This window comes from Rhinatrema bivittatum, chromosome 16, assembly GCF_901001135.1.
Source record: "Rhinatrema bivittatum chromosome 16, aRhiBiv1.1, whole genome shotgun sequence".
In the NCBI taxonomy this organism is placed as follows: Eukaryota; Metazoa; Chordata; class Amphibia; order Gymnophiona; family Rhinatrematidae; genus Rhinatrema; species Rhinatrema bivittatum.
In genome coordinates, this window is record NC_042630.1 from 38,144,902 (window position 1) to 38,164,806 (window position 19,905).

Sequence of the window (19,905 nt, forward strand, 5' to 3'; positions counted from 1 at the left end):
GGGCACACCCCCAGACTGCCCACATGCCCCCGATCCCAAACCACGCCCCCTGGCCACGCCCCCGATTGCCCCTTTTTGCAAGCCCCGGGACTTACGCGTGTCCCGGGGCTTGCACACGCCGCCGAGCCTATGCAAAATAGGCTCGGCGCGCACAGGGGGGGTTTAAAAGGGTTACGTGCGTACCTTATGCTCGTAACCCTTTTAAAATCCGGCCCAGTGTGTTTTGAAAGGCGCACCCCCGTTAATCTAAGGCTCATCCCTTTGGGAGAGGCTAACTAGCACCCCCTCCTGTGTTGCCCACAGCTATTTACCATTGATGGTGCACCATTACAAAACCGAAGGCACGGAGGTCATTTCTTTTGTAGTAAATTTATTCAGTTACAGCCTCTCTGCTCTTCCATAATATTTACAAAAGAATGTTCTGCGGCCGATTGATTTACAAATAAGGTTTCCTTCTCCTGGTCCCGGACCTCACCGAGGTTCTCCTCGCCAGTCTCTCTTCTTCCCAGCAAGGCTCTCTGAAAAGATCTGTCACTTACTTTAAAAAAAAAATAATACATATATACAAATCTATACAATTCCCACCAGAGTTCCTTTTTACAAAAAAAAGCCCCAAAAAACAAATATCCTTAAAAAGACAAAAATAGAGGTCTCTGAGGTAAACGTTTCGGGTACATTCATGATTTAATACTTTTATTAATTCTTATTATTGTTTCTTCCAGTGAGGGTCGTCCATCTCGTAGAAGAGAACGTAGCCTTCGCTGGACTGCACCTGGTTCTCCCGGATTGGAGACACTCTGCCATGGAGGAAACCAGAGAGGAAGGAGTCACTACGTTGTCATCCCAGCTCTGGGAAAGTTGGGGGGGGGGGGGGGGGGTGAAAGCTGACAAGCAGGCAGGGTCTGCAGTATTGTAGCAGGAAGGGAAAACGGGTCAAGCTTGGGGCTCTTTATTTGCCATCAAATTTTTTTTTTTTTTTTTTTAGCAGGGCAGCGAGAGGGAACAGGATCACGGGCTGGTGCTTGGGAGAGCTAGGTTCAAGTCCTGACTGTATTATGGAGACTTGTCACTTCCTTCGACCATTTGATTGCCTGTTGCTGTACGTATACACTTAAAGGCCCGCTGCAAGACTCCACTCACAACCGTCTTGCAAGCTCTGGGGGGAGGGGGCAGTGATTCTCTGTGAGTCAACTTGCCCAGTGCTAGTGTAAAGCAGAGCTGCTTACCTGTAACAAGTGTTCTCCGAGGACTGCAGGCTCAGCCACACAAGTGAGTAATGACAGCTCCAGTGAGTGTTCTGGAAAAAGTCGCTGCACCACATGGAAGTAGTGATGATCTCACTGAAAATGGCAGGTGCCCTGCCTCCACCAGCTGGCAGGGGAACCTGGACTGGTGTATCAGGGCGAGGAGGAGTTAGCACAGTGAGGTCCCATGACACTATTGCTGGCAAGCACCACTGAAGTCGGGCAACTAAAGGTTATCTAGAGACGGGTTCCTTCTTCATTTTCATGATAGGCACCAATTGCACTGAGGTAGAACCTGCCAGAGTTGGTTTTGAGGCCAGACTCAGAGATGAAGAAAGTATTCAAGCATTTTTTTTTGTGTGTGGAGCAAGAAAAGGGATCCAAGGCCTTGCCCTTATATGAGATGACAAACCTCTACCTTTTAAACCCATAAGATCTTCTGGTGGCTTTCTTCCTAAGAGCCAGAAGAACCTGAGATGATCATAGCAGTGAATCCAAAGGAACAAACTAACTCCCCTCTCAACATCCAGGCTGTGAGGACTGGAGACTGGATGGTGGGGTGAAGTAACCTTCCTCGATTCTGCAAGACTAGAGTTACGGTACTGTCCAATCCGGTAGGTTTCCTAATAGTAACTCCTGAGGAGTTACCTTACTAAAACTCAGTAGAAGCCTAATAGTATCTGCAATAGGGAACTCAATGTACAAAAAACCTTTTCCCCAGTGAAGGCAGACGTCTTCTGATGCTAGCTTGCTCTTTGACCTTCTCCTGCAGCAGAAGGTCTGGACCTCTCTGTTCAGTAATGGATTCTGATCCAGGGCACCACTTGTGCAGGTCCAGGATCTCATTGAAAGGCTGCCCAGATAATTTTTTTTCTGCCAGATTCATATTTTTGTTTTTATTGTTTACCGCTTCGGATAATCTCTATGAAGATTTGGAAGGCAGTATATGAATGAATGAACTGTATGGCTCTTAAGGCCATCCCATGAGAGAGAACCCAGTTCCCTACCATGAGCGCCTCCCACCACAGAGGAATAAACCTGTTCCTTCCTGCTTGTTTAGGTAGAACACTAGCCAGTTGTCTAAAGTAGGACAATTTTGTCAACCACCAAATCTCTGAGAAGGCTCTGAGCTATCCCGAAACACAGATGTGCTCCCTTTGTCCTCAAGTGCCTTCAATGCACTGCAGCTTTAAGGTCCATTGGGCTGGACTCACAAGGAGAAGCGCCAAGACCACTGAAGCAATATGAACCAAACCTCTCTGCATGTTCCATATGGATGTATGCCTGCTGACTCAAATACTTCCATCACCCTGGATATTAATTCAGATATCATGTTGGTGGGAAGAAACAAGCCGATGGACTTAAATTAGATTTGGGGTAATTTATAGCAAATCCTACTAACTTCAGCACCTGGCTGACACTGCACATAAAATCCATTAATTCTCCCCAAGATGTGCTCTTGATCAACCAGTCTTCTAGTACGGAAACACATGAATCCCCAAGTTTACACAGAAATGCTGTGGTTCCCCTTAGACAACCTGCAGTGTAGATGCTAGGCCAAAAAGCAATAAGCAGCAATGGAGATGGAATTTGCCTAGAGGGAGTCTGAGATACGTCTTGTGAGTGGGATGTATCGCTCTGTGGGTATCCATATCAGTAGCATCCAGACAGCAGAACCAGTCTCCTTTGTTTAGGTGGGGAAGAACTGTGCCCAGGGAAATCACCTTGAACCTTTCTTTCACTAGAAATTTGGTCAAGGCTCTTAGGTCTAGGAAGGGATGGAATCCTCCAGTTTTCTTGGGCCCTAGGAAATATTTTAGAGTAAAATCTCCACATCCTTTCCTGTGATAGGATAGATTTGACCTACAAGAGGGAGGACAGGTCCACCTCTAGCACTTCCTAGTGAGAAGAGGGATGAAATAACCCCAATGGAAGTGTGATTTGGGATTGCCAGTAAGTGCAATCTGTAACCTCCAGCTGCCTGCGGTCACTTGAGGCCACGTTTGCAAAAAAAGATCTTAACTGACCTGTAGATTACTTGAAACAGAGACAGGCAGATTGGCCAGATCCCTGAATCCAGTTCAAAAACCCACATCTGGTTTTGACTGTGAGGGTCTTCAATCTTCTGTAATCACACGGGCTTTCTTGACCTTATCCCTGAAGAGATTCTGTACAGTGTGGGGCATGATCACAAGCCTAAACCACAATCCTCCCTTAGATCTGAGGCTGACGACCATGAAAGCCTGTAAGCGCCAACAGCCATGGCAGAGGCTGTCTATGCTGCTGTGAAAGTATCACAGGACTGGATGCTTTCCACACCAGTGTTTGGCAGATGAGAGAAATGTCTCTGCCACTTTCAGGATAGAAAGCAGGTACTGGACCATACAACTCTGATTGAGAAGTATGCCTGAACAGAAAACCAACATAGAGAAGGAAATCCCCAGAAGCCTCTGCGTGTCTTTGGCCTGCCTGGGCTGAATGGACTCTGAGTTACTTACAGAATGTCCCTGGATATCTGTAGAGGCAGGCAAGCTGGCACCAGACAGGTGATGTCTATTCATAGAGTCACAAAGAAGAAACCACAGAGGAGCTTCAGGCAGTATTCTCAGGAGTTTGTAATCCACACAGTTACAGACGTGTTGATTATCTTGACCAATAAAGAGTTTAACAGAACAAAGAAAGCCATGGGAAATGGGCCACACCTCCTGGGAAGAAACTAATCAGGGATAGTTAGGGATGATTTAATCATACAGTTGACATTACAACTTATGTAAATGATCCTTTGGGCAATCATGCAAGACTCTAGAACCTTCTATCCTTTTCCTGTATTTAAATGTTATCTATAAAACAAGGGTCACTTCCCGTATCCAAGGAGATGCTGGTCAGTTTTGTAAGACTAAGAGCACCCAGTACCCAGCATCTCCCGAGAACACTTATATTGATTAATAAAAATACATTATACTTTTACTGAGTCTAAGTGTTCTTGTGTCCCTGGCCATAAGCATAGAGTAAGCTTTACATTTTTGGCACCTGAACAGGGCGATGTGGGAACGAAGCATAGTTTTATGAAAGAACGTTTTCTCCCGTTAAGGTCCAATGTCTGCAACCCATGCCCAGGAGTAATCAAGGGGTGGGCCTTAGATTTCTTGACCCTAAACAGGGCAGATTCCATGATACTTGGTGTCAGTGGCTTGGCCACTGTTGGAAACAGGATACTGGGCTTGATGGACTCTTGATTTGACCCAGTATGGCAGGTTCTTATGTTCTTAAGATCTCCCACATTCTTTTCTGTACATCCTGAAAGATTTGGTGGATGGACAGTGCCACCAATTCCTTAGAGGCATCAAGGTTCTTGAGGACTATTAATGGTACCTTGGACTCATCCTCAGCCTCTAACTCAAAGGGAAGTGTCTCAGCCGTTCTCTGTATAAAACAAAAAAAGGAAAAAGGAAAGGCCCCTCCCCCCCCAGAAGCCTGCCAAGGAGAGAGGTCCAAAAGGAAATCAAGAGAATAGTCCTCACAACCAGATTCTCTGCACCCCTGATGAGGACACCAGGATGTTCAAGTTTAAAACTAGAGCTGTAATCTGAGAAGACATCAACTCCTCAGTCATAGCCTCCTCAGGTTTCCTTGATATTTCGGTTGCAGGATGGGTCTCAGTGAGGCAGGACTTCTTTCTCTGTTCTGCTTCAGTTCAGTGCAGCGAGCACTCATGCAGAGTCTTGGCTTCAAGACACCAATGTCAGCACTGACTTGCTCAGTGCCTGGCCACAAGACTCAAGGTTTGGAGTTAGTCAACACCACATCAGGTGCAGAGACATTCTGTGCTGGCACAAAGAACTGGCTGAGATGTCGAGTGAGGACCTCAAGGATTCCTCTAGTCCAACTTGCTCTCAAATATTACTAAAGCCAGGAGAGGTCTCGTTGTCCTGGATAACCAGAAGGGAAATACCATGGCAGTTAATCTCAGGCTTTAAAGTCTGCTCCGGCTGAGTCTGTCAGAGCTCACCTCCTCTTACACCTGCCTGGGTGTGTGGACAGGGGTAGCGATTAACTCCCTGCTGATATTTCGGTGCTTTTGCTTGATGACAAATATTCTGGGATTCAAGTCCAAACGGAAGGAACCCGTATCCACGGCTCCTTAACTCCTGTACTATGCTTCAACCTTGCTGCCAGTGCATTGCCAACAGTTGGAGCTGCTCCGTGGCCTTTCACCGCTGATGCATTTTGTGCTGGTGGGATTTCATCAAACGTTTGCTTTGAGGAAAAGGTGCCCTCCCGAAGTCCATTCTGCAGAGCCTGATGGCCTTGAGTGACAACTCGGAGCAGATGTCACAATCAGGAACACCATGACTAGTCCCAAACCGTGCATGCAGCCTTCACGATTACCACTGTGGCCAAAAATGGATTGGGGGGGGAATGCATGGGGCACAGCAAATTCCCCTTACGCTCAGAAAAGCTTGGAAAGACTTTTTCCAGAAGTCTCTGTGAAACTGTCAATGTCTGTGCCATCGAACGACATCGTCCACTTGGGTGGCTGATATATCCTGCGCGTCCTCACAGAATACTGATTCTCCCCCAGAATAGGCAGGGGAAAGCCTGGACTCTATCCCTTTATAAACGGGGGAAAGAAAGGGTCACAGCAGGGCAAAGCTTTACTGGTTATGGCCACCCCCACATTAAAGCCTCAGCTTCTGAGCCTCGGGTGGGCTGCAGGTGTCTGCAGTCGGTGGCGGGCTTACCTGGAGTCGTTGTAGATGTACCAGCTGGACTGATCCCTGCAGTAGGCAGTGTAATGACCGTAGTGAACGCTGCCAGAGTGATTGCAGAGAGCATAAAGGTTGTACATAGGACTCCCTGCAAGAACAACAACAACAACAAAAAGTCAGTCAGTCTGTTCTTCAAGACCTAAAGGCAGAAAGAGCTGGAGCGGACCAAGGGGCACCGAGCCGCTACAAGCAGGACTGCTCGTGAGCCCCTGAGCGTCCGCCAAAGGCTGCACGCACGCTGAGGCACCCCCGGAGGGTTGACTATAACCATAAAGATACCTTTCAGCTTCAGCCTTGAGACAGTAAACAGGTGCATCCCTAGAACTAACCCTGCTTATGTTGACCAGACAGGTTACACAAGCCACTGTAATCCTAGATGGAGGAGAATCTGCTTAATCTCCCTGGCTTTTAGCACCTGGGGGGAGGGGGAAATCCTCTGTGCAGAAGGGACTTCATCCCCTCCCCTGACCTGAGGCCAGAGTACCAAGCTCTTAGCTTCTCTGCAAGGGGTGGGGGTACCTTCTGTCTTGTACCAACTTTTCCATGGAGCAGGACTGGACACTTGGGGGTGGGGGGCAGATGCAGCCACCCCCCCCCCCTTTTCCCAGGCAGATTCTGACTTTGGGGCTGGGGATTGACTCTCCTCTTCCTCTGCAGGACAGCGTGAAGCAGCGAAACAGCTATGGGAGAGGCAGAGGAGGAGGAGAGAGTCCAAAGCGAGCCCCGAAAACATGCAGACGACTGGAGCGCGGCCAGGCTGCGACCATGGACCGATCCAAAACTGGGCGGCTGGTCACCCCCTACTTCCACTCTCAGCTCAAGCTGTGATAAGCAACAGTGGCTGAGCGCTGGCGAGACAGGAAGCACAGGAACTGTACAATCCCCCTCTGCTTTAATATTTAAAAAGTGAAATTCTCAAAAGCAAGCAGGACCTGACAATGTGACCCACACTCTTGGCAATCACAGGCTAAATGTTCAGATTTGACAGTTTAATGAAAGCATCAGGGAAATAAAATGACTCACCCCCAAGGTCTCGGAGATAAAGGGATGAGCTCAGGGGCACTCAGAGTCGGCCCGAGCAGAGATCAGACACCAGGCAGAGGGCGGCAAAGTGACTTACCGCAAGGTCACAAACAGAGAGCCTGTGGCAGAGCAGGGATTTTGGTACCGCGGCCCAGGGAGATAAAGTGATTTTCTCCAAGTTCAAACACGGTCAGTGGCAGCAGGGATTAGGGATTTCACTGGGTTAGTAGTGGAGCATAACAAAGCCAAGTTGTTAACACTGGGAAAACAAATTCCAGTATAAAATCTTGACACATGCATAGCTAGGCCCAGTGGCTTGTCACTTTAATGCGGGTCTTCCCAAACCTGTCCTTGGAAACCGTGGCATCTCTAGACAGAAATATTTGGGGGGGGGGGGAGGGGAAGGGGGAGCCAAAGTGACGTTTCTACACATCACACCCACCTACACAGCACAGCCCCCTGCTTTTAAATTTGGCTACAAGAGACAATATAGAAAGAAAAGCCCGAAGGGCTTCAACCACCAGGTAAAACTACCATTCCCTGTACGTACCAGGATCAGTCCAGGACACCTGGGTTGTGACTCCGCACCAGTAGATGGAGACAGACTAAAACTTGTGGGCGGAGCCATATATGCCCCTGTGCCAGTCACAGCCCCTCAGTCTTACTCTGTCTCCAGTAGATGGTGCAGGTCTGGTCACAGCCCTGCCTGCCCTGATTCTGGTAGTTAGTCAGGGTTGCGGTTTTTTTTTTTCTTTTGTGCTCAGTTCTTAGGCCTAGTTAGTGGTTTTTTGCCAAATTAGGTTGTTTTCTTTTCGTCAAAGAGTCAGATCCCGGCCGCCCTGCCTCCCAGGGGGGTTGAGAGGTTCTGAGGGGACCGCCCCCCCCTGGTCGAGGCCGCTGCTAGGATCGAGGACCCGGCTCCACAAGTAGCAGCGTCAGGGGTGACACCGGGGAGCCCGGTTCACTCACCCCTGCAGGTACAGGGCTCCAGGACCCGGGACAGCGTCAAGCGTCAGTAAAAAAAAAAAAAAAAAAAAAAAAAGTGTTTCTGCTTTGTTTTTGTTTTCAGCCGGCCCTCCGTTTCCTTGCATCGCCGTTCCGTTTCGAGGGGAGTGCCGCTTGCAGGGGGTTTTTTTCGCCGAATTAATTAATTAATTAATTTTATTTCTGAGGCGCGTCTTGGTCTTCCCGCGTTCGCCGGCATGCCGCGCGGCTCCCTGTGTCGGGCCTGCGGCTTGGCGCGCGCGCGCCTGGCTTGTGAGGGCTTTTGTTTTTTCCTGTGTCCCAGGCGGGGAAGGGCCGTCTGGGGCACCTCGGGGGTCTCGCTCCCGGATCGCGCGTTCGCCGCCGCGGGTTGGAGGCGACATAGGCAGGCCTCAGGACTTATTCCCGCTTAGCGCGGGAGTGGCGGCCATTTTGGCCACAGGAAGTAAAATCGCGCGGATCGCGCCAGGGGATTCGGCCTTGCCTCCCGCGCTTTCCCCGCAGCGGAACGCGGCGGGAGGGGGCTCCTCGGAAGGGCTTCGGTCCGGGGAGGTTTCTGGGGCCGATTCTTCTGGGTCAGGTTTTTTTTTTTTTCTCGGAGGACGTTGCGCTATGGCTGCGCAAGGTGCGTGGGTACAAACGTAGCAAGCGCAGCCGAGGGGGGGTCCCTACAGAGGGTCCCCACAAGTTTCCTCCACGGAACAGAAAAGCTATGAGAGCTGCGGAGGGCCTCCAGGAGCCCTCAAGGGGGAATCAGGCCCCTCGGGGCATGCCGCAGGAATCGAATTTGGAGGATTCCCCTGTGGAGGATGCTGATTTTCCCGAAGAGCCCCTGAGGGGGGCCGAGGAGGCGGCGGTGGATGGCTCCGCCCAGCCCAGCGTGGGAACGGGAGTACAGACCGTGGAAGGGGATGACCCCAAGGTAGTCCGGTTCTGCAGGGAGGAACTGTCGCCCGTTCTTCCGGCCATACTCCAGGAGCTGGGGATAGAGGCCCCACCTGTGGTGGTCCGCCAAGAGGCCATTATGGATCCTGTTCTGCTGGGCCTTACGGGTCCGGCAGTTGCCTTCCTGTTTCATTTTTCTTCGGATATCTTATTCCGCGAATGGGATTGAAGGTCAGCAAGTCCATGGATAAGCTCTATCCGCTCCCAGGGGAGGCGCTGGACCTTCTCCGTCCTCCAAAGGTGGATTCAGCGGTCTCCGCGGTGACAAAGATCTACTATCCCGGTCACAGGAGCTATGGCGCTCCGGGATATCCCGGACAGGAAGTTGGAAGTGCAGCTTAAGAAGATTTTGAGGTATCCGCCCTGAGTGTGCGGGCCGCCATCTGCACTAACTTCGTTTTTGAGGTATCCGCCCTGGGTGTGCGGGCCGCCATCTGCACTAACTTTGCTATGGGAGCTAGTCGGCGCTGGGCCCATGTCCTTCAGGCGAATGCGGGCCTGTATGCGGAGGAGGCTTCTCAGGCAGATTGGAGGCGGCGATAGCATATGGGGCAGACGCCCTGCATGATCTGCTGCGTACATCCGCTAGGTCCATGGTGGCGGCGGTGGCTGCGCGTCGTCTCCTATGGCTGCGCAACTGGGCTGCGAATGCTCGTCCAAGGCTCACCTGGAGGGCTCTGCTTTTCATGGGGAAATTGCTGTTTGGCAAGGAATTGGATGAGGCTTCGGGGGCCCAGGAAATCGCGCCCTCAAAGATCCACCGGCTCTTCGTATAGGCCGTCTTCCTCTCGGAACCTTCAGTGGTAGCAGTCCTTTTGGGGGACACGAGGCTTCGCAATGAAGTTCGGATGGTCCATCCCTCGCCGCGCCTGCAGCACGTCATTCCACATGTGGGAGCGTGGTTACCTTTATTTTTCGAGGAATGGACCAAAGTGAAGTCGGACCAGTGGGTCCTCAACGGGATAAGACACAGCTCCGAGTTAGAATTTGCTCGCATCCCAGCGGACAAGTTTCTGGTCTCACTCTGCAAGGACCCCAAGAAAAGGGCGGCGGTGCTGGACACCATCCGATGATTGGGAAGCTGGGGGCCATTTCCCCCGTCCCTGTCGATCAGCGGGGCAGGGGCAGGTACTCCATTTCATTCGTGGTTCCCAAGAACGACGGCACGTCATGGCCAAGCCTGGATCTAACAGGGGTAAATAGATGCCTTCGTGTTCCCCACTTCCAAATGGTGACTATTCGCTCGGTGATTGCGTCGGTGCGTCCGGGCGAATTTCTGGCGTTCCCAGATCTCACAAAAGCGTACCTTCATGTGGGCATCCAGCCATCATGCCAGCGGTTCCTAAGGTTCTGCATTCTAAGAAGGCACTACCAATTTAGAGCGCTCCCTTTTTTGGGCTCGCGACCGCTCCTCGGACATTCACGACAGTGATGGTGGTAGTGGCAGCGCAGCTCCGTCAGGAAGGTCTCCCGGTTCATCCTTACCTGGACGATTGGTTGGTCCGGGCGAAGCCAGAGGATCAGTGTCGGCGGGCAGTGGCCAGGGTCCTACAGCTCTGGCAGTCCCTGGGCTGGGTGGTCAACTACAACAAGAGTCAACTGACTCCCACTCAATCCTTGGTATATATGGGAGCCGTATTCGTCACGAAGCGGGGCTAGGTGGTCCTATCTCAAGATCGGATATGCAAGCTGCAATCTCTAGTGCGGCGTTGGTTATATCTCAGCCGCCCACGGGTGTGTGATTACCGGACAATTCTGGGATTGATGGCTTCAACGCTCGCGTTGGTACCCTGGGCTTTCGCTCACCTGCGGTCCTTGCAGTCCTCGTTACTATCCCGCTGGAAGCTGGTAGCTGGTTTCGGAGGATTTCTACCTACCGCTCCCACTCGCGGGCCAGGCGAAGTCCAGCCTACTCTGGTGGCTGGATCCCAGTCTTCTGTCCTGTGGAGTGTCCCTTCTGGTGCCCAGGTGGACGGTGGTGACCACAGATGCCAGTCTCTCCGGCTGGGGAGCAGTTTGCCTAGGGACATCGGTGCAAGGGCTTTGGTCAGAGTCGCAAGCCCGGTGGCCTATCAACCGTCGGGAGACCAGAGTGGTCCGTCTGACTCTTCAAGCCTTCCTACCGGTGCTATGGGAAAGGCGGTCCGAGTTCTTTCGGACAATGCGAATACAGTGGTCTACATCAATCGCCAAGTCGGGACGAGAAGTCCGCTGGTGGCGCAGGAGGCGCAGTCCTTGCTGGCCTGGTCGGAACGAAACCGCAGCAAGATCGCGGCGTCTCATATTGCCGGGGTCGACAACGTCCAGGCAGATTATCTCAGCCGTCACCGCCTGGATCCCGGAGAGTGGGAGCTGGCGGACGAAGCGTTTCTCCTCATCTGCAGGAAGTGTGGGGGTTCCCCACATGAATCTGAGGGCCACGTGGCACAACGCAAAGGCTCCGCGATTTTACAGTCGGCGTCGAGAAAGGGGAACAGAAGGCGTCGACGCATTGGTACTCCCTGGCCGACGGATGTCCGGCTGTACGTGTTTCCCCATGGCCCATGATCGGCAAGCTTCTGCGGCGCATAGAATTGCAATCCTGGTGGCACCGGAGTGGACGCGCCGCCCGTGGTTCGCAGACCTCCTCCAGTTGTCGGGGGCGGTTCCCCTTCGTCTCCAGGGGTTCGCGGGGCTGCTTCAGCAGGGCCCTGTCTGTTTGGAGGAAGCGGATCACTTCTGTCTCGCGGCATGGCTTTTGACAGGAATCGGTTGAGGAGAAAAGGTCCCTCGGACGCGGTCATGGCTACGCTGTGGAGGTGCAGTCTACGTCCCTGGTGTATGTCCGGGTATGGGTAATCTTTGAGGAATGGTGTGTTGAGTGGGGTTTGGACCCCGCTGCCGCTGCCGTTTCCGATATTCTGGCTTTTCTCCTGGCCGGGCTGGCCACAGGCTTCGTGTGCAGTTCGCTACGGGTCCAGGTGGCGGCGCTTGGTTGGTTGCGGGGAAAGATCCGGGGAGCTCCCTGACTCTTCACCCAGATATCTCCCATTTCCTGCGGGGGGGGGCTAATCGCCTCCGTCCTCCCTTGCGTTCACCTTGTCCGGCTTGGAACCTCAACTGGGTTCTTTCCGCCTTAGGCTCGGCACTGTTTGAGCCCTTGAAGCGCGCTACAGTCCAAGATCTTACTTTGTAGAACGTATTCCTGGCGGCGATGGCTTCAGCACGCCGTGTCTCGGAAGTACAGGCATGTTCATGTAGGGAGCCATTTTTTTGCGGATCTCTGCCGTAGGGGTTTCCTGACGGACTGTTCGTTCTTTCTGCCTAAGGTAGTGTCGGCTTTCACTTGAATCGATCAGTGGAGCTTCCCGTTTTCGCGGTCGGGGAGTCTTCGGACCCGAGATCGAAAGAGTTGCGAAAACTGGATGTGCGGAGGACCTTCGGGCCCAAAGAATGGTTCTGCGGCGTCTCGCACAGCGATCGCCCGTTGGATCACGGAGGCCAGTGGCTCAGCGTACGTAGTGCGGGGGAAATCCTCCGCACGAGGGTCTCAAGGCTCATCCGACGCGGTATTCCGCTGCGTCTTGGGCGGATTCTTCTCAGGTCTCGCCTCAACGGATTTGCAGGGTGGCTACCTGGAAGTCGTTGCATACCTTCATCATACATTATCGGTTGGAGGTTCAGGCTACTGAGGCCAGAGGGTTTAGAGAGAGGGTACTCCGAGCGGGACTCTCTGCTTCCCACCCTCGGTAACTTAGCTCTGGTACTTCCCAGGTGTCCTGGACTGATCCTGGTACGTACAGGGAAAGGAAAATTAGTTTCTTACCTGATAATTTTCGTTCCTGTAGTACCAAGGATCAGTCCAGGATCCCGCCCGCAGTGCTACGCTAACCTAACGGAGAGTCCGCTCAGGGTTCTTCAAGATTAAAGCTATCCGCTTGTTTGTTCGCTCTCCCGGTTGGGGAGTTTTGGTTCCCGTAGGGGTTGGTATTGTTTCCATTTATGTAGCGTGTTGCTAGTTGGCTATGGTTGCCTTATTGCTTTCTACTTTGACATTACGTATGACTGAGGGGCTGTGACTGGCACAGGGGCATATATGGCTCCGCCCACAAGTTTTAGTCTGTCTCCATCTACTGGTGCGGAGTCACAACCCAGGTGTCCTGGACTGATCCTTGGTACTACAGGAACGAAAATTATCAGGTAAGAAACTAATTTTCCTTTAAAACTGATAGCATCGGTCAACCAATTTTATATGGGCGTGAAGTCTAAAGTCTATACAGGAAGGGACAGAATCTTAATATACCACATCCACAGAAATTCCCCTCAACAACAGGTGCAAAGCAGAGCTAGGACTTTTTTCCTTACAATTCACCATTTTAAAAAGTATATTCAAATTCTGGTGTCAGTTCAGTAGTGACACCAGAAGCAACACAACATTCCTCCACTGCCTGTAACGCACAACCCTGCAAAAATAAAAAACCAAAAAAAACCAGACACGCCAAATCTATATAGTAGACCTGCCACATCATAACAGCACTAACTTCAAGAAGTCAAACAGCAACAACCCTACACATGAGATGGCAGCAATACAAACATCACACCGAGCCCCCGAGAACTAGAAAAAGTGAACGAACCAGACTGCTGTAGATGCCCTTACAGAAGTTACATGCTAGCAGAATTCCTCACCTCAGTCTGTGCATGTGACAGATTATGTGGCATACTCTGTCACATGCACAGATTGATCCTCGCCTAATAAAGAATCATAAAAGCAAGTTTGCTTACTTACCGTAAATGGTGTTTGTAGATAGCAGGATGAATTGGCCCTGCTATCTGGGATGTCCTCCTTATGGCCCAGGGCGCAGCTTCTTTCTAAGAATACAAAGCGCACCATTACTGATCCTCCTCAATCTGTAAGATAGTTTATTTAGTGCAGCGAAGGTGATGAGGCTGTCCAGGGAGGTGGGAGGTTAGCAGAGCTAATTCATCCTGCTATCTATGGAAAACACTGTTTACAGTAAGCAAACTTGCTTTTTTCCCGTAGATAAGCAGGCTGAATTAGCTATGCTGTCTGGGAGTCCCCAGCTTAGGGGTGGGGGAGGCCTACCCCATGCAGAGGTAATGTTCCTCGTGTCCTCAACCCACAATGGCCGTGGACAGTCTCAACTTCCAGTTGAGTAGGGTAACACTGCCGAACCCACTGCCTTCTGGTCAAGGCAGTAGTGTGACGTGAAAGTATTTAGAGATGACCACGTGGCTGCTTTACAAATGTCCAGCAACGCTACCTTGTGGAGATGTGCAATTGAAGCTGCTACGGCTCTCACTTGATGCGCCTTGACTGGATTCGATAGTTCTGCTGACTGCTTTGAGTAACAAAACTGAATGTACTTGGATATCCAATTTGACAAAGTCCTCTTTGCTACCGGTAGACCTGGTGCAATAGAATCGAAAGACAAAAAGTTTAGAAGTTCTGTTCGCTGCATGTGTTCTTCACTTGTAGTAATCCAAAGCCCTCTTACAGTCCAAGGTGTGAAGAAGTCGCTCCCTCTCATTTTTATGTGGCCTTGGAAAAAAGGTGGGTAATGTGGTGATTTGATTCAGATGGAAAGCCGAGATTACCTTTGGAGAGATGTGTTCTTAAAGTTACTTTATCATGGTGAAATTGCAAGAATGGAAGGTAGTGAACCAAGGCTGTGGCTCACTGACCCACCTTGCTGAAGTTACTGCGACTAGGAATATTACTTTCCAAGACAAATATTTCATATGGTTATTGTTCAAATGTTCAAAAGGTGGGAGCATGAGCTGTTCCAATACCAGATTTATATCCCAGGGAACTGGAGGTTTTGCCACGGGTGGCCTCAATTTTAAGATCCCTTTCTTGAAACGCGATACTAGAGGATGGTTGGAAATGGGAAGACCATCGAATAGGAGATGATACGTCGCTATAGCGCTCAAGTGAACTCTGACGGATGATGTTGCCAGTCCTGTTTGGTAGAGCATATGCAAGATTTCCAGTGAACAGGAGAATGAGTCTATACTCTTCTCTTCACACCAGGTCATGTAACATTGTCATTTGCATTGATAATGTTTCCTTGTGGAAACCTTTCTAGCCAACACTAGGATATCCTGGATTCCTGTAGGTAACTGAAGGTGGTTTAATACTCTCAGTCTCCATGCTGTGAAATGTAGGGAGGAATGCATGGGGTGCAACAGGGTGCCTCCTTCCTGAGTCAGCAGATCCGCACTGTTCCCTAATGAGATAGGACTGATGGATAGCTGAACTAAATAGGCATACCAAGGTTGTCTTGGCCAGGCTGGAGCGATGAGGATGAGATCCACAATGCATTTCTGGATTGTACGGGGATTATAATGACATCGGGGGATAAGTGTAGAAGAGTCCTCCAGTCCATGGAATGAAAAACGCATCTTGGGTGAACTGTTCCAGGCTTGGATAGACTGAGCAAAATGCCCGAACCTTCCTGTTGTATATCGTTGCAAAGAAGTCCATGCATCGGAGGCCCCATGTCGCAAAAAGATCATTCGCTACATCCTGGTTGAGAACCCACTTATGAGGATGGAAGATTCTGCTGATTCTGTCTGCTTCGGTATTTATGATTCCTGGGAGATAAGTTGCCTGACTATATGGAGCACGCCTCTGCCCATTCCAGGATTTGAATTGCTTTCCTGCAGAAGATCCAGGAACCTGACCCTCCTTCCTTGTTTATGTAGAACATAACCACTTGATTGCCTGTGTGTATTATCATGTTCTTTCCCCAAAGCTGACCATGGAATGCGTGGAGGCCATTCTTTACTGCTCTCAACTCTAGGAGATTTATTTGTTGGGTTCTTTCTAAAGGCGACCATAGACCTTGCGTCTTCATGTGCCATAAATGAGCCCTCCGGCCTTTTGTTGATGCATCCATGGTCAGAACAAGTTGGTGCATCAGGTTCTGAAATGGGGCTCTCATAGTTAGGATTGGTGGGGACAGCCACCATGTTATGTCCTCCTTCATTGCTTGGGTTAGTGTCACCCTCTTGGACAATGGCTGAATAAACTGGGACCACTGAGCTTTGAGACCCCATTGTAGGCGGCACATATGCAGGCGAGTGTGTGGCACCATATATATAGCTGTCACCATGTGGCCCAGAAAGGTTAGGATCTGATGTTCCAAGGGGCATATACATTGTTTCAACTGTGATGCTAGACTGCGAAACGTTTTGAGCCCTGTGTGCCAGGAGAAAGGCCTTGCCTATGGTAGTATTTATGTTTGCTCCTATGAACTGGAGAGTTTGAGTTGGCTGAAGGCTGGACTATTCGTAATTTATTATGAATACCAGGCTTTCCAAGCAAAGAATCGTGTCCAAGTGTGTGTGAAGAGTAGTCACCTGTGATACTAGAAGCCAATTGTCCAGATAAGGGAACAGTTGAATTTCCTTTTTAATCAGGTGGGCTACCGCTATTGCTAAATATTTTGTGAAAACTCTTGGGGTAGGGTGTGGTCTGCTGGCCCAGGTTAGATATATAGCTTGAAGGACTGCAAACACTCGTACACATACTGAATTATGTAAAATTGGTGGTTTTGAATTTTTGCATTCAACATTGCTGCTTGGAAGGTTTTATATCTGAATTCATGCAGTATCAATTGCCTTTACTGGGAGGCATGATTTCTTTGACTTTTTCATTGCTGATTTGGCAACTACTGAAGCATGGGGCAGCTGTACAGCCCGATAGTGTGGCAATTTTCTCATCCGGAACTTGAGGTCCATCTTTCTAGATGTTGATGGCCTCGAGAAGGGGGGGCCCCCATGTCTTGTGCATGGGAGTCCCCATGGATGGGAGGGCAAGGCTGTGGGCTCAGCCGGAGCATCAAAGATCTTCAATATCCTTAACACCTCTGATCTCGGATCCAGCACCTTCTTGGTATCAATTTTTAAAAGGGATCCCACTTTTTCTATAAATTTGGAGTAGGATAGGTCCTTTGGGGGCGAGGACAGTTCAGGTGAGTCTTCAGGAGGGTCTGATGGGATTCCTGTGGAAGATCCTGGTGAACTTGGTGGAGAGTCTTGGGGCTCCAAATGTGGTTGCAGAGAGAACTGCAGCTGTGGTTCTTCCGTCTCGTCCTGAGAGCCATGCTCTTCCTGGATGGGAGACAGGTGTAATCTCTTTGGGGAGAGTTCCTCTACTAGCAGACTAGGCGGTGGATTATCTTGTTTGCCGCTTCCTAGCGATATGAAAAAGTTCTGCAAAATTGCGTATATTTGCGACATCGCCTGCGAAGCTGGTCCCGTATCCTGAGGAACCTGCTGCATCTTCTTTAGGGCGGTGGGTGTATTCCATTCTTGACACACATCTACCTTAGCCTTATCAATCTTGGTCCTTCGTGACACGGCTTCCAGGAGAATATTAGAATCAGGGCCTCTAAGGCGCTCTTCTACTAGGTCCTGGGCCATGTGCCATGTTTTGTGTCTTTTCATGAGGGGCTCCTGTAACTCAGGGGAGTGCATTTTCCTCTTTGACACTGAAGACATATCCAAGTAAATCCAATGAGAGGAGCCTGAGGATCCCATGGAATGTTGGTCATCTGAGAAAGGTGCTATTTCTTCTATGTCAGACGCCTCAAAACCCAAAAGTTCTTCCGGCAGGAACACGACTTGAGGGTTACGTTCCAGTGCTCCAGAACCATGGGAAGTCTATTTCTGAGAAGGCTTGTGCTTACGAATCATCTGCTCTTGTACTGGGGTCGACGCACGGCTAGTGTGCGTCATGTGTGTCATAGCTTGATGCTGCGAAGCATTTGTGATGCGCTCCTGCGTCATCCTCTCTTTAGGGAGCACCTGTGTTGATCGGATCGATGCACCGAGTGTATCATGTTGAGTCTGCATGGTCTGCACCTGACTCGACGCATTTTCTTTGCACCATGTGTCATGCTCATCTGGCTTCGCATGAGTTGGCTCAGAACAATCGATGCTCTTGGCAACTGGCTACACCTTTTTTGGTGCGGTTTTCAACGATGCATCCCCTAATGCCTGTCAGTTCTTTTGAGGTCACTTGCCTTTCCTGCTCAGCGTGGTGGGTCTTTGGCCCTGGAGAGGAGTGAGAGGAAAGACGTTCTGATACTGGGGCATATGAACCTGTGGATGCCTCTTCGTTCCTTATTGACCATCTTCTGAGCTCGCTGGCTCTGGGTGACATTCTCCCGCAGTCCATAAAGGTGGACTGGTCATGCTGTGGGCCTAGATGGATGTAACAGTAGTTATCTTTATCTGCGGGAAGCTTGGGCACCATGGTAGCACTTAAAAGTGTTGTTTTGGGGTTTCACATAAATGAAGAAATAAGAATCTGAGGAGAAGAAAGAAGTGGATCCACGCATGCAACTAGCTGCATGGAAGAAAAAGACCGAGGAGAATCAGTAATTGCATGGGAAGAGCCGCACAGGGTCAAAGCTCTGTATTCTTAGAGAGAAGCTCCACAGAGAACATCCCAGATAGCTTGGCTAATTGAGCTTGCTTATCGACGGGAAAAACAGAAATATGCAGACAAAAAATTAAATGGACAACCTAGGAAGCCAGACTCTACACCAGAAAAAAACAGGGGTAGCCTAGTGTATAGAGCAGTGGGCTATGACCCAGGGAAACCATGGTTCAAATCCCATTACTGCTCCTTGTGACATTAGCCAAGTTACTTTACCATCTGTTGCCTCAGGTACTACATTAGATGATTATAAACCCTCTGGTGATAGGGAAATACCTGAAGGTAATCTGCTTTGAAGTGTCAAAAAGTGGAATATAAAAATCTTCTACACTTTATGGGATCTGTACTGGGACCCGTGCTTTTCAAAATATTCATAAATTATCTGGAAAGGAATACGATGAGTGAGGTAATCAAAATTTGCAGATACAAAATTATTCAGAGTAGTTAAATCACAAGCGGATTGTGATAAATTGCAGGACCTTGTGAGACTGGAAAATTGGGCATCCAAATGGCAGATGAAATTAGTGGCCAATCCAGGCTATAAGTACCTGGCAAGTACCAAATACTAAGCCTATCCCATGCTACTGATACTAGTAATAGCAGTGGCTATTTTCTAAGTCAACTTGATTAATAACTTATCCAAACCTTTTCCAAACCCAGCTACACTAACCACATCCCCTGGTAACAAATTCCAGAGTTTAATTGTGCATTGAGTGAAAAAGAACTTTCACCGATTAGTTTTAAATGTGCTACATGCTAACTTCATGGAGTGCCCCCCTAGTCCTTCTATTAGCCGAAAGAGTAAATAACCGATTCACATCTACCCGTTCTAGACCTCTCATGATTTTAAACACCTCTAGCATATCCCCCCTCAGCCATCTCTTCTCCAAGCTGTGTGTTATAATTTTTTGAAATGTATAATTAAAAAATAAAAAAATAAAAATATATTTAAAAGCACGGGTCCCAGTACAGATCCCTGAGGCACTCCATTGTTTACCCTTTTCCACTAAGAAAATTGCCCATTTAATCCTACTCTCTTTTTCCTGTTTTTTAACCAGTTTGTAATCCACGAAAGGACATCGCCGCCTATCCCATGACTTTTTAGTTTCCTTAGAAGCCTCTCATGAGGAACTTTGTCAAACACCTTCTGAAAATCCAAGTACACTATATATACCGGTTCACCTTTATCCACATGTTTATTAACCCTTTCAAAAAAGTGAAACAGATGTGTGAGGCAAGTCTTGCCCTGGGTAAAGCCGTGCTGACTTTGTTCCATTAAACCATGTCTTTCTATATGCTCTACGATTTTGATCTTTAGAAGACTTTCCACTATTTTTCCAGGCTCACTGGTCTGTAGTTTCCTGGATCGCCCCTGGAGCCCTTTTTAAATATTGGGGTTACATTAGCCACTCTCCAGCTTTTCATTCCCCCCTTCCCTCCCCTCCCACATAATTAAAACTTATGCATTCTTTTCCATTTTAAAATGCATTAC

General features: G+C 49.6%; 1 protein-coding gene across 7 annotated transcripts in view; it reads right to left on the reverse strand.

The window, feature by feature from the left end:
- Nucleotides 1–359: 359 nt before the first annotated feature.
- Nucleotides 360–19,905, reverse strand: part of USP21 (ubiquitin specific peptidase 21) — a 79,578-nt gene continuing 60,032 nt past the window's right edge. For 3 of the 7 annotated variants that reach the window (XM_029580595.1, XM_029580597.1, XM_029580596.1), the window contains exons 13-15: nucleotides 13,731–13,813; nucleotides 5,987–6,101; nucleotides 360–538 (exon numbers count right to left, since the gene is read on the reverse strand). In XM_029580595.1, the coding sequence (XP_029436455.1) occupies nucleotides 375–538; nucleotides 5,987–6,101; nucleotides 13,731–13,813 (362 nt within the window). In that variant the 3' untranslated portion in view covers nucleotides 360–374. Of the gene's footprint in view, nucleotides 539–659; nucleotides 798–5,986; nucleotides 6,102–13,730; nucleotides 13,814–19,905 lie in introns of those variants that run through there. The other 4 variants (XM_029580599.1, XM_029580600.1, XM_029580598.1 and 1 more) reach the window with 3 other exon arrangements.